Here is a 16,721-nt window from a genome sequence, read left to right as displayed (position 1 = left end):
GTGTGCGGGAGCTTGGCACCTGTCCATGTTGCTGCGCTCACGATCAGACCAGGACGGAAGGCAGACGACTGAGACCCGTCAGTCCCCGTCCCTGGGAAATGCGTTGGTGCTGTACTGAACTGTCCTTGCTGACTCTCACAGGGAGCAGTTCGCCTGGGAAACTGAGTATTCTCCGGAGATTTGACAGTCAAGACCTAACGGAGCGGAGAAAGTACGTCGTCAGGCCGTCCCTTCATCATGCTCTCCCCGTCATCCTCCCGCCCAGGCTTGTTATTTTAGCGGACAGGGGAGCGACGCGTCGTAATGGCCGCCTGGTCCATGGAGACGGCTTGTGTATCAGTCGATTCACAACACCTGCATCTGACTAACTCTGTAGCAGACCACCGCCGGGACGCCCGAGCCTGCGTTTGAAGTCGTCTGTATTTGGACATGAATGTCTGTATTCCGGGGTACCGCCAGGACACACCCAAGTCGCTCCAGACGACCTGCAGCCAGGCTTAGCCAGCTGTCGCCTCGGTCCGCTTTGAAGCGGCCGGGAGGGGCGGGGGGACACCTTCAGACTCGGTCTCTTTCCACGCAAACCCGTCAGGGGTCGGCAGCATACTGAGGTCATTTGAGGTTGCAGTGAATAACCGGAGAAGAATAAAATGACTTTGATCAAAGAGGAAGCATCTCACGGCAATAGTCTGTGACGCTTTAAGGATGGTCTGCTACAGGACAAGGAACACCATGGCTACAACTGAAAGTTCTGTATTACTTCTCCGTCACCGCTACCCTATAAACAGTCATGGCGGTATCTTTCCTTACAACTTCCTTCCCTCACAAATCATATTTTATGCATGGCGAAGAACATGACCAGAGGCGGCCACGTTTCTCCTATTTGAGAACACACAGCAAGAGTTTCGGGGTAAAGGCAACACCGTTCTAACCACAACCATAACAGGAAGGTTTACCATGGGAGGGAAGGATGGACTAGGTGGGTGGGCCGGCGGTAGTAACGTTTTAGTGCGCGGTGTACCAGGCGACCCCGGGTTCTCTCCATCATAACAAGTCATAACAGTAACCATACACACATCGACAGACAATTATCATATGCAGGAGTCCATCTCCGATATATGTACCTACGGTTTACTGTGCGGAACAAGTGATCAGCGTATCTGGTCATCATAGTAATGAACGTCCTGTTGTTAACCTGGTACCGTACTTGGTCATCAGACTCATAACAGTTACCTACATCATGTTACTAAGACGTGTACTAGTAGCTCTGTCCTGATGCACCTGTCTTCTCCCCCAGACCCGATGATGTGGAGCCCCGAACACGTGCGCCAGTGGCTCCACTGGGCCATCAAGGAGTACAACCTGCAGGGCGTGGAGCCGGCACGGTTCGACATGGACGGGAAGGAGCTGTGCAGGCTGCAGAGGGACGACTTCGTCAGGCTGACCAACATGCACAACGGAGACGTGCTCTTCGCACACCTGCTCTTCCTCAGGCAGAGTAAGTAGCTAGTAAGGGGGTTATTGGGTGGGGTCGGAGGCTGGTCTGTTCGCACTAGTGTCTGGTGGACACTAGTGTGAACAGGACATCTTAGCCCGAGTACCGCTCTGGGCTTTAGAAGATTTTAGGTCACTTGTGATGTACAGGTGTAGCGGGATATTTGATCCAAGGAAAGCTACGAAAGGAAGTAGTGATAGGTAAAATAGTTTGAAATCCTGAAGCTGAACCCGTTACCTATCACCACTATCTCGGTAAGAAACAGTATGTTCCTATAAAGAAATGTGGTTATTTGAAGTACCAACATCTCTCCTTCACCTCACTCACTTTCTGTAGCACCTCTTCCCAACCTGACGTCAGACGATGTCGACAAGGCCCTGGCCGCTTCACCACGCTTCCAGCAGACTGGTAAGTCTTTCTATCGTTTTGCGTTTGACTAATAACCTTCTTATGCAAGTATCCACAAAGTCAATAGAAGCTGCCAGGTGTGGAGATGGTCCTCCTCTGTGGTGTCAGCGCGCGTTGTTCTTTGATGATGTAACCCTTCGTTTGACCTCTTGTAAACTTCTGTACCTTATCTTTGTACATGTTAATGAGTTCAAACGTAGCCTCGAGCAAAACCTAAGTATGCTACTTAGTCATCATCAATATTGCATATTTGTTGTGTTTTATTTGTTTAATTTGTGAGCGACCACATAATGACGAGCAGAGTATCTCTTGAAACAGATGGTAACGTGTTGTAAATAATCGTAACTGTCACACATTAAACATTTAAACGTCGTTAAGTTGATGTCGTCGTGTAATTAGGGACGGCAGGTCCTCAGGTACTTTGTGTAATAAGTGAGAACGGTCGTGCAGAGTTCAGAGGTACATGCTTGTCATTGCAGGCCAATGTAATCATGTAATGGACGCTGAGCACAAGTTTTGGAGTCTTCAGCTATTATTACATTAGGGAATAGGGAAAAGCTGATACGGCGATAACAAATGAAAAAGCTTCACAACATTTGTGAAAATCGTAAAGATCATGAATGTAGGTGCCGGAAACTCGGCGATGATTGTTGCATGCAGACTAGTAGCGCCATCTAGCGATAATATTCTCAAATTCCAAGACCAGATAGCGACAGCTGGATGATCGTTTAGCACCTGAGGTTGTCCAGCAAACGACCTCTGCCAGTCAGTTGACTGTGTGCCAACATTTCCACGTGGTTTATTTGAGACAGTTCACGTGGGGCTGCCAGGCTGGCAACAAACCATGTGAAAAATGACTTACCGACATAAACTGTCAATAGCTTTTTGAAAAATGAAAATCGACTAAACTGGGCTTAGATCGACGGCCTAGTACGAGAGTCGGAGAGACACCTTGCTACAATATCTATCGTCTGAAGAAACGGCCTTGCCACCTGGTGTTGAGTTAAATCTAAGTCATCCCATTATGAAGGATCCTCCCGACGTGCTTAAGACAGCATTATACAGCTCCTCTCACCTGTAAGGACCTTGAAACTATCGTCTGACAAAGTCCGTTACCTTGGTTACGGCAGTCATGTTTATGCTTGACCTATTGTTGTTGTCTTTGCCTCAGGCTCCTGTGTGTTCTCCTACCCACCCACCTCGCAGGCCGTCCACGGCACGTCCCGACTACAGAGGCCAGGTGAGCCACTTGTTCGGTTACTTCGATTCACATGCCCCTCGGGCGATCATTAATGCACGACGTCTAGACCCGCTGATTTTGTTGTGCTTTGTGCAGAGGGTCTAGACGGGCCTCTCCTAGACACCCAGGAAAGAACGTCTAGTTTTCCTTATAAGGAAATGTCTGTCTCGGAAAGTGCCGAGAAATCGTAAATGTTGAGACGTCTGGTTGTCATGGAGACGGTCTGGCGAAAACTGTCTAAGATCTGCTTGGGCGAGAGGGAGTAGAAATGTTCATCATGTAACGTATGGTCAGACAACACACCGTCTGAATGTGCTCTAACTGGAGTGTGATCAACACTGGGAACATGTTTGGAGTGCTCTCTCCAATGTAGAGTAAACGTCGTAAAACGGTCATCATGGGCTGACGACTTTCTTGGGATATCACTGAAAGGCAAACCTTTCAGAATCGGAAAGAAATAAAGAAGCAAATAGCAATTAGCTCATAGACAGACTATAATGAAACTTCGAGTAACGTCTGGGAATATCTGCAAAACTTTATACCTATTCATTGCTTTGCTGCTTTATTCTCGAGAGTTCTGAGTTCTGAATACCTGCTGCGGAATGACAGCAATGTTGACATGATGGTGGCGCGACAACATGAAGGTCACCTGTCCATGTGCCAACGCCTAATGGTCCAGAAGTAATTTGTCGTGGAGCAAATGTCGTTTATTTAGTCTTTCTGCGTACACTGAGCAGTCTTTCGTCATTCCGCGAATATCACAGTTGTAGCAGACGTGTAGTGTTAAAGACCAGGTCAAAGTTCTGTAGGTAGAAAGGTTAGCTGTGTTCTCTGCTCCTGGCCGCACGCCAGACATGTCAAACCGAGCCCTTTAGGCTCACCACGGGTGATCAGTCTTTACTATACCTGGGGTCATAACAACAACACTGTCTTACACGTCAACAATAGCGGCGAGTCGGGTCCTCCGCTCACCTGTGCGACCTGTAGATGGACCACACACGGGGACGTCCTCAATGGGTGCGATTCATCTGTTAGAAGCCACTTGTTTTACCTCACTTACAGACTGACGCACGTTGTAATGTATCTGTTTCGGCAATAGAAGCTGTGCAAATATTGTTCACAAGTTCTCACAATCAGGCTTGACTGCGTCCAATGCGGTGCTTTTCATGCATGTTGGGGAGGGGAGGGGAGGGACTTAATTAAGTTGTCGGATGAATCTAATGGTTAACAAACCAGAAACCTGACCCCAGGCTGCTATAAATCATATGTCAAGTCAGTTTTGTATTAAGTAGTGTTTTGTAGATATGATGTATAGAATACGAGATCAGTATACAAATAGACGATCATAGACGTCGCAGCCAGTCGAAAAGCAGGGCATACATTTAGAACTCGAATGGGAGCGAAGCATGTGAGTCGTTGATGGAATGTCGCAGCGTTATATGATTGTGCAGCTGTGTTTTAAACCTTCATAGTCAGTTGGGATTTGTGGAGTGTTTCATGTTGTTGTTGTTTTTCTACCATCCGCACGCAATCCGCGATCCTGGCTGTCTCAAAATGTTGGCCTGTTGAATGAACTGAGACGGGATGCAGCGCCGCCTACTGACATTGTCTATTATTGTATCCCTCCGCACCATTGCATCCAATCCTGTACGATATCAGTGCCCAGCCTAAAACAAAATATGCATGTTCTGCTGGTAAATATCACCGTTTGTATGAATCACTATTTGTGATCTTGTCACACATCTCGGGACAATGGGTGCTCGCTATCAGTCACTCTGCTACTGCTATATCTGTTACCCTCTGATAAAAAAATGACAGAGTCGGACTCAGAACTACCAAAGCTTTTTTGTTCCATCAAAGTAACCAAATATGCCAGAGCCTATCCATTTCATACAAAGTGTGGCCCATATAGTATTAAGAGGCCGCCAGACTTCGATCCAAAGTTGCGCCCGGCGCCTGGCCGTCCGGAGCTGGATCCGGTTCGGGCCTATTTTATAAATTGCGGGCTGCTAGGGTCGATGTGCGCCGGAGGATGGCGTCTTTTGTGAGGCCGCGAGATACTAGAATCTGACGGTCTTCAATCGACATTAGACCGGTTTAAAGCGCGTCGGATCTGCTATGTACTCTCCAGATAGACCATTTATCGAAGATCTTCAATGGGTCTTCTCTGTGATTTACCGTCGGAAACTCCGTCGAAGCAGATGAAGCGATTAAAAAAGTTTTGGATGCAGCGTTAACAGATATGCCTTTATGTATTCCTCTTACTCACTTGAATGCTGGGAAGTTTTACGTTAGTTAGCCTTGTAAGTCTCTTGTCGACGTCCTTTGCCCTCAATCAACCATTGGTAACGCGGAAAAACTACTCGACTACCATGATGATAGAACTGCTTCTCTCTTCTCGCCTCTTATGCACACCCTCTCTTCCTTCTTACCTAGACTTCTTTTCCTCGTTACACATACTCTGACCTTTCTATGTTCCTCTCGCACACCTATCTTCCTGCTGTTCTGTTTTACCTTCTTTCTTGCTTTCATTCGCCACTCGGTATCGATGCTCTTGACTCTTCCCTCCTCTCGTGTCTTCCTTCCACTGCTTCTGGCATCTTTCAACAAAAGCTATTCCGTTTGTTCTTCCTCGCATCGCCCTATTTGCTCTCTACAACATACGTCATCTTCCTTCTTTGTGACTTTCTCATCTTCCCCGCTGGTTTATCTCGGAGTGAGCGATGAGTGACCATCTCTCTAAGCGCCGGAATATCCACCGCTATACATCTCCCTCTCTAACTGCCTTTCCCATAATCACTCAATTTTCAAATAAACGGCAGGCAGGGAGGGTGTTTCAGGATATCATCCATCTCCCCCTCTTGGCGGGACGAAAATGGGGAGGGGAGGGAGCTGTACCCCTGTCCACACCGTCGTTTCGTCGGGCGCGAGCGCGAGGACCGCCGACGGAGCCAGCGTCACTTACCGGTGCGAACAATTGCCGGCGATTACCCGGTCTGATGGCTCGGCCGTACCATTAGGAGTAATTGTTTGAATCATTGGAGGTTAACTGCACTTCTGTCTACATATTGATCTTCGGTAAGATTTTCGCTCCTTCACCAACCTTGTTTCCGTGAAAGATGCAAGCACAGAGTCAAGACAAAAACGACTAAAAACCATCTTCGACAATGACCACATGGCTGCTATTGAATTACACATTGTCGATGTATTACTCATGGCACATGTTGGCCGATTATGGCAGCTGAAGTCCATGGTCAGTGTGTATGTGAAAGTTTCGGAAGTCAAAACGGATCGCTGGTGTTACTGTGACGTGGTGCGTCGGAAGAACGATGGTCAGGGTTACTCAGTATAGTTATCAGGACGTCTGTATGGTAAAGAAAGTTTCGGACTCTCTCCTATATATTCTAGCGAACGGTAGATGAAATGTGAATGTAGACGGCAGTGCAAAAAGGTCAAGTGCTCACGTCTACTTGTACGCGATTGATAATTGCCTTATGTTGAAGCTGTTGCTTCGAGGACCACGGGCAAATATTTGTTCGGTAATTTGTTTTATTGTAAGAATTGATACCAGCTCAGTCAAATAACGGTTGTAAGCCTTGTTGTCCCAGTGATAACATGGTGACCACGTGCCTGTCCGTATATTCATAAATGGAAAAGTTATAACAGAATAGTCGGCGTAAGTGATTCAAAACAGTAGGGCCAAAACAGTACCGTTGCAAATAAGAAAATATAAATACAAATGTTTTCTAGACTTCAGCTCATACTACGATTATCTTATTATCGTTTCATTAGAGCCAAGACGCTATTGAAACCACAAACACCTAACCCGTGTGACATTTTATTGTTATCATTATGTAATGTGTGACGTCTACACACCTGCACTTAACCAACCCTCGCCTAAAACGTTAAAGACCTTTAACGCCCGATGTGTACACCTTGATGAATTGTCATCACACTGTTACACGTGTCCACAATAGAACCCTCAGAGGACATCGCTTCATGTCTCTCATTAATATTTCATCTCCCATCACGGAGTGCGGTAGGCACTTCAGATCCGATTTTCACTCAGACCTGTATGCAAAAGTTCTGTAAGAAGTTAACTCATTGGCAGCAGTCAGGTTATTTCTAGCAGAAGGCCAGACGGTTGTGGTGGTTTGTTCCCGTCCTTTCCCCAGCCGTACAGTACGGTACCTAACCACTGCGCTGGTTAGGGTAGACTCGGGGGGCTGGGATAATTGGACTGCATTAACCATAGTAGTCGCGCGCCATCATGGAGTAAATTGCGCGTAATTGCTGCCAATGTTGCTCTTCGCCAGCCTGTAATTCGGCCGACTTGTTGTTAACTAAGCATGAAATATTCGGGGCTGCTCCCCAGACGTCCTCTCCAGCGGGTATTGACAGAGACAAGAGCCGGGGACGGTGACGGGTCCTCCCCGCAGGCTTCCCGCCACGCCGGCTGGGAGGGTCGGGTCGGGCGCCCTGCCACGGCGGACACTACCTGTAATTTCCAGGCGGAGGTCTCTATTTTCCGAGCTGATGAGGCGTTCGGAAATCACATTAGTCAACACAGCAATGATAGAGCCTCGCTCAGGCCGGCCATCATTCTAAAGGACACAGGCAAAGCGGCAACGTCATATTTACTGCAGCTAGGCGCAGGGACGTACACCGGTCTGAATATAGTGCTAATTGCGGTCCGTAGGGGTTGTTTAGTTACCTGCCCCATCAGCCACTTAATGGAGCAATAAAGTCTGATTTGATACCTTTCACCAAAGAAGCGCGCATCAAACGCACGTACGCGTCGGACCGAAAATAGACATCTTTGATTGAAAAGGCACCGACGGTCACGTGCTCCTTAACCGATTAGGGCTGTTTCAGAAGGCATGGGAGGTACACTTAATAACAGCACCTATTTATATAACTGTCTCCCCAACGGACAGATGAAGAGCCGACGGTTAGAAACAACCTTCCGTTTGATCAAAGTCGTCTCCTTCCTGACATGGGCCGCCCGGAACTTCGGAAGTAACTGCATCCTTTCAAGGAAATATTTAGTTTGGAATAGGTTGTTATTTCTATCTTAAGTCCCCTTCTCCACACCCTACTCTTCCTGGACTATCAAAGACACACGTGTCCGTTTCTGCCACATACAGCCTGATCCGGCCGCCAGGAATAGCCTGGTCTTTCATTACCTACACGTCGGTGCCAGCCACGACGTCAGGGTTCTGAGTCGGGAAATCTTTTGTATCAAATTCCATTCAACGTTAGCTAGTCAGGTAATATAGAAATAGGAGCCGTTTGTCCTCGGTATATCCTGCTACCTAACATCGTCATCTCCCGACTCTCGAGAAGTAGGTAGAAAAAAAGGACCTACATGAAAGGCAAGGCAAGGCAAAAATCAGTGTAGAACAAATTGGAGCCATGCATCCGCTAGACATTTATACAGCGACATTCATATCAACGAAACTTCCAGTCTTCTAATGTTACACATATATATATATTGTATAATATGTCTTATGTAGCTTATAATTATGTAATATACGTAACATGATATGTTTCTTGAATATGATTGCAATGGACCCAATGTGAGTAGTATATCAAAGGTCACAAGAGATAAAGAGGACCACAGAACAAATTAGCTCCAAAATAACATTTCATGTCCAATGTAGACCCAAGCATATGGAGGAACAGTAGCTTTGTATTTTCTCATTTGATCATAACGGGATAAATAAAAGGCTATTTGCTTGCGCGCGTGGCCAGGTTTGTTTGTTGACTCAGAGGCGTGTGTAGTGTTTAGAAAAATGGATACACCTTAAGTACGCAGACTTCTAGTCACGGGCGGCTGAGTCTGTAGTCTGCACAACACATACTACCACCTGTTCACTAGGAGGGTGCCCGGCGCCCGCAAAAAGCTTTCCTTTGTTGGCGTCGTGTTTGAGCACGTTGCCATGTGATTTGGAGAGATGCCTGCTCAAGCAAACTTCCCAAAAACCGCTCGTTCGTCATCTTACTCACTCAACAACCCCTTAATGCATACTGCCAGCTGTTTTGTTGTTGCAGTCTGGAGGACTGAACTTTTGTTCACGGCACCAGCACCTCTCCACATACGTGCAGAAGTGTGGCCTTTACGTAAAAGCTCCCCAATAAACAAAAGTCGTTGACTTTTCAAACCCATCCTTATTTTGAGTCGTTTTGAGCGTCGAGTCTATGACGTCGTGCGTGCTTCCCTTATGAACACACGCCCACGTCTTAACTATGCTTCTGCTAATGATGATCCCCTGTCGTCTTCAAATATGACGCTCTTGTGTGTATGAAAGCGACAAAACTCAGAAGAACATTTCGTGATCCTTATTCCAACAGTTCTTATTCATACACGTCAAGACGAGTCCAATGAATGGCACTGTACCATCTCCCAATAATCAGCTCCTCTCAGTGACTTGTACCCCGCTGCACTATAATTACTTTTCCGGGCCAGTGATTGGTCGGTCCTCTTTCGGATAGATGTTCGTGCTTCTGGGTACCGATCGTTCCTGAGACGAACAAAACAAGAAAAGACGTGTGACGGTGTCTGACACGTCATTCAGCCGGCAGGGTCCAGTCGTAAGAACGTGTTCACGTCCTGTCCGTGCCATTATTGACTGCCTGTGCTATACAGAGACGTCGTCTGCTTATCAGAGCGCAGATAGTTGTTAAGTATCGCCCGTACATCTCCGCCGTTCTGTCACCGCCACACCATGTCCTTCCTCGCGGCAGCGCTCCCGGCGGACATCCAGCGCCACTGTACGTCCTACTTTTCCTCTGGGCGGAAACTAACTTCTTAAGATTCTATTAGTCTTCAGACGACTTGAATGTATGGGCTGATATCTCATCATCAAGTGTCTTAGAATTGTATAAACACTTTCAATGTTATAGATGTGCACATAAAGTGTTAAATTTTGTACTAATAATTTTCTTGTTTTTCCACAGACCCATCGTACGAGTGTCTGATGCGGGAGAGACAGGCGGGAGTGACCAGCTGGAGCGCACTGCCGTCCGCTTCCTCTGACAAAGGTAGGCGTGCTCAGCTTGTCACCACGGTCATGTGGAGGATACCGGTAGATGTAGACTTGACTTTTCACCAAATTGTAGCACAGATTTGTGTTCATGTACTTATATCTTTACATTAAGTAAGGGATCGCAGTAACCACGAGTCAGTACTTTTTGGTATACTTTTAGGGTACCAAATTGCGGTTTCATATCATTAATTACTAATGATGCTAATGAGACCGTGGTTTTCCCTGTTGACTCTATATCGTTCCTGTGATCGCAGTGGGGCGTGTTTGTATCAGAGTTGAGGGAAGTGTGTTCTGTGTGCGTAGATGCGGGTTATCGTGTATAATTATCCGTCTCAGCCCGGTGTCGGTGCCAGTATTACACGTTAGAAGACGCGGTGTGTACGGTAGGAGTCCCCAAGGCCCGCTAGTTACCGGGCTGCCCAGCGGGACACGTGCCGGTCATCAGGCGGTCGGCAGGTGCACGGAAATACCCGACCAAGGCGTTGATATCATGTTGGTCCTGTATGGGAAATGTTAGGCAAGCAAATCAAATTTTAGGCAAAACAAATCAAAGTGCTCTCTCTATCCTGCTCCGTCGTCAGCTAGCTTACCCCGTCTACAGTATCTGCCCTACCGACAAGAGGCACATGATACACACGGGATGCAAACCACTAATCTACAAAAACCACAAGTGGCGTCACAGCCAGTTACTTATAACGATCCTAGATCTACATTAGTTTGTGTGTCAGCCCACGATACACCTTTTCATCAGCTCAGCAAATAAAGTGACATACGGAGCCATGTCCGTATGTGTGCAGTAATTATCAAAGCCTGGAAATCCCCCCATTAGGAAAGTACAAACTTAACCCTCAGAGATCACCATTTGTCAGATTATCACAACTGAAATCTTTTTGTTTTTGTTTCTGTCCTTTAAATTGTATAGAACAAAAGACCTCTCTGAATTTAGGTGCATAGATTGTACTTGTACATGAAGTCTGCTTTAGGTATCGTACGTACATGTACATAACATACAGCCAAAACACGGGTACCGTGCTAGCCCTGGTAAAATATTGACAAAACAACTTCATCAGATTACATAAACGGGACGTTTTATCTATAATATCCACCATTTCATCCCTTCCTTTAGAGGAAAGAAACTTGTCTTTGATACCTTCCTTTCATAGATTGTAGGCTTAACCCTTAAAACGCAGGCCGGAAAAGTTCCTAAAAACGTTACACGCACGCTCTGGGTTGTAGAAAGTGTTGTGTCGGCACTCAACGGACGTCTTGGAGTGGCAGGAAACACTTGAGAACACGACGGAGTACATCCTGGTTCTTTTCATTTGTAACCTTTTCCACATCAACTCTAGTAGATGAGACTACAGAGTGCACATCCTGAGTTGTCTCGCCCAGACTATCCTGAACAGTTTCACCCGTAAGCGTTCCTTGTCTCACACAACAAACCGTTTCCTTCGCCCGACTCTCCCTACCAACTCCAGCTCAAAAACGTTTGTCTTTCCTTAATTGGATTAGTCACTGAATATTCACCACCGATTTCAGTCCGATGGCGTCCTTCCTTATCTCGTTTTACCACGAACATTTTCTTTGGATCGGCACCGCACAACTCAATGTGCTTCTTATCACCCGAACTCAAGGGAACAATGGTGGAGAATAGCGCAATCCCTAATAACGACTTGTGGGACCCTCAAAGTAACGGTCTTTGTCCGTCAGCATATGCCTTTGACGCCGTAAGATACGTTGTTTGTCTTGTAGACTGAGAAAAAGGAGAGGGCCTTTGGTGCTGAGGACCGGCCCGACCCCAAGCCTTAGTAGTGGTTCTTATAAAGGAGTTGGATCCATAAAAGTATGGTTTAAGGCTAAAGAACATAACTAACATTCGTATATCACCGCAGCTCTTGTAGCTTTTCAAGCTTGAAATATTTCTGGGTTCCATATTTCGCGGGGTACGTGCGGTCAGTACGGGAAAGTATGGTGCGTGTTTAAGCGTATGGAAGAAAGCCTGGTTTGTCCACATTTCAAATCCTACCTCTTGTAGAACTTACCGAGACCCATCATTGGAAATATGTCATTGTCCAGCTCTTTTTTTATTGGGCGGACAGTCCGTTTTCGTAGTTGTAAATGGAAAATAGAAGATCAAGCTCGTGAAGTTCACTCCGTACATCTTTGAAAGTTGATTCTAGTTGAGATTTCACCACTGCTGTCTCCAACCGTTCGTCCTTGGTCATTCATTCAGGTCCGGGATTAAATCTCAAACGGCCTTCGTGTAACGCTCGCCTACACGCCACGCAGAGATGCCTGCTTTGTGCACTTCCATCTTTTGACATTTACAAAATGTCTGACGATGTTAAGTTACGAGTCGTGTTCATGTTTCTGACCTTTGATGAACTTCTCATATTATATCAGACGCCACGTCACAACGCAATGTGTATTCTAGACTTCTAGTGACAAACACTGCTCTTGTTGTTCTTCCGATAACAATCCTTTAACTCGTCCTGTTCTTGACATTTCCAGGATACAACAGTTCGTCACTTCACTCCATGAACAAGCCTGCTGTGGACACCAACGCGCATGCCCAGATCAGAAACATGCAAGGTAAATCAACTCTACTGGTTTATGAACACGTCAATCTTCTCTCACACCTCCCAACTTTTTCATTTCGATTTCTGCATACCGTGATGATGTATGCCAAAATGTATGAGCTCAAAAACAATGTCGGAAGGTGAGTCAGAAAGTATATATGAAGCTGTATCCGTAATATGTTACTTACATGTTCTGTTCCTTTCTTTTACAGACCCGTACCAGTTGTTCGGACCAATCAGCAGTCGTCTCTGTCAGTCAGGTGAGGATTTCATCAGTTGTTTATGTTTGGTACGGATCATCAACAAATGTTGACTGTAATTAGATTTGTGCATGCATGACGCCAGATTCTGCCACATATCAAAAGGTTCTTCAGGCCGTAAGCAATCTTGTGTGTTATTTTGTATGTTGTCAGAGAGCTACCCTTTGAGGTCTTGAGAATTTGATTGATTTTTCATTTTGGTCATATTTTCCGCTTATTGACGATGTGTAGATAACAGTACCCTGAATAACATAATGCCTCTAAGAAGGTTAAACTAATCTGAATAAATAAGTTGAAACGCACTTCTATCGCGAAAGAAATATTTAGCGTGATTAGAATCATCATCAACAAAAATAAACACGACAACCTCGACCCTCTCTGGCTGTAATGACGTCACGGGGCCTGTCCCAGCGCCATACCGGGTTGTCAAGGCGACGGGAACAAATGACGGTTCTTGTGAGAGGAAATTCGCGCCATCTCCCGCCTCCCGCTGCCAGGGAGCGCGCAACCGCGGGCGACAGAGGCTATGTTCGGGGCGCTTGTTTAACATTCTAATGATAGTATAGGCAAACTACGGGCCGGAAAGAAATTAAACCATGTATGCCGTTGTAGTGTTAGCAATGTTGATTTTTACCAGTCATGTATGACAAAATCTATGGCCGCAAATGGTGTAGCCGACCTTTTCACGGTCAGCCGTATCAAACGATACACCAATGGTAAGAAAATGCTGGGAAAGCGTGTCTGGAAACCCTCCAAACCAGCCCCTAGCTGTCGACTCGATCACCTGCAGACTGCTACACTGCAGCGCGCTAACTCGTCTCCAGGAAACAATCACCGCCCTGTAATTACCCAAACTGCGCCTGATTGTTCCGGGTTGGACATTTTATTAAATAATTCATCCTGTGGCCGTGCAGCAGCCAGGGGAGGCTATCATCACAGCTTGAAGTCGGGAAAGGCGCCGGGACATTCTATCCACGTGCAGACGTTTCTTTTTTGTTTGTCTGGAAAGGTATCCGCAGAAAGTCCTACCCGTGCCCCTATACTGTTGTTGCACGCGCCAAGCAAGAACCGAATCGCCAGAAATGTCGATACATATCATCTTGAATAGGAATATATTCCTCTAAAAAGAAATACTGTTTACGTACTTCCATGCCAAAATTCAGGATATCAAGCCTTCAATAACACGTAATCAGCCAAAAGAGACGTCGACAAATTAACAAAGTCCAGAGCTTAAAAACAAGTTGACATCACGGGCTCCTACATGCAGGGTTTCCTTTTATCTTCTTTTTCCCAAGCATTCTCTTAGAAAGTTAGTGAAAATGTTGTTTTGTGTGACATTGTTCGGACTAAAATGTCAGCAATTTAATCAGATGATTTATAGCGTTGCTAGGTAACGGGTGAGTGTTGTCGTGCGAGAGAAATTTGCTCGTGTTCGCAGTCCGCTTTGACGGGTTCAATTATTAGGGTTCAATAACAACTATTCGGTCATATAATCACTGCCGAGATCCGAGTTGTTACCGGTCGTTTATGTGCCGGATAATCCAATGGAAGGAAATAAAACTTATAGGATAAAAGATGCTAAACGGAATAAAAGGAAGCCTTTCCTTAGTGAAAATTTGTTTGTATCTTTTTAATGACAGACCTCCGTTATAAAGTGCAATCCCTCTGATGACTTGAAGAAAGGTTTTTGTAGTCAATTTGTTATTCAAGTCGACGACATGCCAATAAAAAGCCAAAATGCCAGTTTCTGCACCCCGGAACAAGGAAGCATCTGACAAGCCATAAATATCTAGATACAAAACGTAGGGGTTGTAAATAGTAACTTACTGCAACAAAATGCATTATGCAAGATAGCAAAATGAATCTTATCTATTGAAACTAAAACAACGAATGTTGTTGTCTATTGTTGTAGGTTCAGGCCAGATCCAGCTGTGGCAGTTCCTCCTGGAGCTCTTGTCTGACGCCGCCAACGCCAACTGCATCACCTGGGAGGGAACCAACGGCGAGTTCAAGATGACGGACCCTGACGAGGTGGCACGGCGCTGGGGGGAGCGCAAGAGCAAACCCAACATGAACTACGACAAGCTCAGCCGCGCACTGCGCTACTACTACGACAAGAACATCATGACCAAAGTGCACGGCAAGAGGTACGCCTACAAGTTTGACTTCCACGGACTGGCCCAGGCCGTGCAGGCGGCTAACGGTGCCGCGCCGTCCCCCTACAAGTTCCAGTCGGACCTGGCCTACCTGTCCGGATACGCGCATGCGCCCAAGCTCAACTTCGTGGGAGGGCCCATCCCGTCATCCTCTGCGAACCTGTTCGCGTCGCCATCTTCTTACTGGTCCTCCACAGCAGCGGCCAACATCTACCAGAACTACGGGAACGGCATGGCTTCACACCCCGGCCACACGCTGACGTCATACTACTCGTAGTAATACTGTAATATAAACTACAATACTAAGTACACACAGGACTCAAAATACATGCCACAACTACCCAATCTTATTGGATTAAGATTAATATTAAGATTACTTATGGGGAAATGTGAGTGAGTCAGCCGATGGGCTATGTAATGTGGCTTCATATTTCATACTTCTCCGAAACCACAGTGTTAAATATTATCATGCAGGGACATGAAACATTTATCTCTTTTCTCCTTTTGTCCAGTACCTCTTTAAGATTTGTGTGAAATGATATTGTAAGACATGGATCATTCATAACGGCTTCGGTAAGTGATTTCTTCTTTCAACAGAAGATTTTTCTGTCAAAGGAGCCATAACATATATTGAAGAACATACTTCCAAAGCTAGATTGCTGGGAAGGCTAACATAAAGAAAAGTACATTCCATGCAGTTGTTATGTTTGTACAGTCATTGCAGCATTGATGGTGAAATTGTTGTTGTTGTTGTTGTTGTGACTCGAGGCAGATTGAAGTGTTTTGCCTGTTTGTTTCAGGGAGCCGGAGCTCTCGGTGTGCTCCATGTATTTTATATTGTTGACGTTATATTTGTCTCTTTTATCTTTTCCTTAAATTTAGTGCGTTTTCCTTCCATTTCTTGCCAGGACCGGGAGATGCTGTGCATTATGTGATCCGGTCGTTTTATTATAAATTCCACGTGCTTCAATCCTTGTAGCGTATTATATATATAGGCTTGTAAGATTTTTTTTCAATTTACCATCTTTTTAAGATCAGTTTTTATGTATAGTGTAGTAGCTACTTTAATCTTAACGTATCTATTCTATCAAGAGAAATCGATATTTATGCATGTTTATGACGAACAAGACGACATGTATTTTTGTACAGATATGAAGGCGAAAGGTGTTTGTATCACATGTCGACAAAACGAATAAAACGTGTACATAACGTAAGAATGGCTTTGCATTTTTAGTCTTGAAGTGAATGGGTAGGGAATATATATATAGTGAAGGAGACAGTGCAGGTTTGAATCTAAACGGGTCTCAAGCAAACAAAACTCTAGTTTGTTTTAAGTTTCAGTCGCTTCAACACTGGATGGACGGATGAATGAATGAATGAATGAATATGTTTATAAGGAGAAATTCAAACTCTACAACTGGACGTTTAAATCTCCGAATAAATCTCCGAATTTTTATCCAGTTGTAGAGTTTGAATTTCTCCTTATATATTGTTTACCTGGATGACTAACCTTCACAAACGAATGAATATGTTAATT

General features: G+C 45.5%; 1 protein-coding gene across 9 annotated transcripts in view; it reads left to right on the top strand.

The window, feature by feature from the left end:
• LOC136432965 (transcriptional regulator Erg-like) overlaps positions 1-16,401 on the top strand; it is a 55,947-nt gene extending 39,546 nt beyond the window's left edge. For all 9 annotated transcript variants that reach the window (XM_066424677.1, XM_066424679.1, XM_066424680.1 and 6 more), the window contains 7 exons: positions 1,295-1,495; positions 1,829-1,900; positions 3,072-3,140; positions 10,101-10,184; positions 12,701-12,781; positions 12,981-13,028; positions 14,941-16,401. In XM_066424677.1, coding sequence (XP_066280774.1) covers positions 1,295-1,495; positions 1,829-1,900; positions 3,072-3,140; positions 10,101-10,184; positions 12,701-12,781; positions 12,981-13,028; positions 14,941-15,461 — 1,076 coding nt within the window. In that variant the 3' untranslated portion in view covers positions 15,462-16,401. The remainder of the gene's footprint in view (positions 1-1,294; positions 1,496-1,828; positions 1,901-3,071; positions 3,141-10,100; positions 10,185-12,700; positions 12,782-12,980; positions 13,029-14,940) is intronic.
• Positions 16,402-16,721: the final 320 nt, after the last annotated feature.

The sequence above is a fragment of the Branchiostoma lanceolatum genome, chromosome 4 (assembly GCF_035083965.1).
Source record: "Branchiostoma lanceolatum isolate klBraLanc5 chromosome 4, klBraLanc5.hap2, whole genome shotgun sequence".
Classification (NCBI taxonomy): Eukaryota; Metazoa; Chordata; class Leptocardii; order Amphioxiformes; family Branchiostomatidae; genus Branchiostoma; species Branchiostoma lanceolatum.
This window is presented reverse-complemented; position numbering and strand designations above follow the sequence as displayed.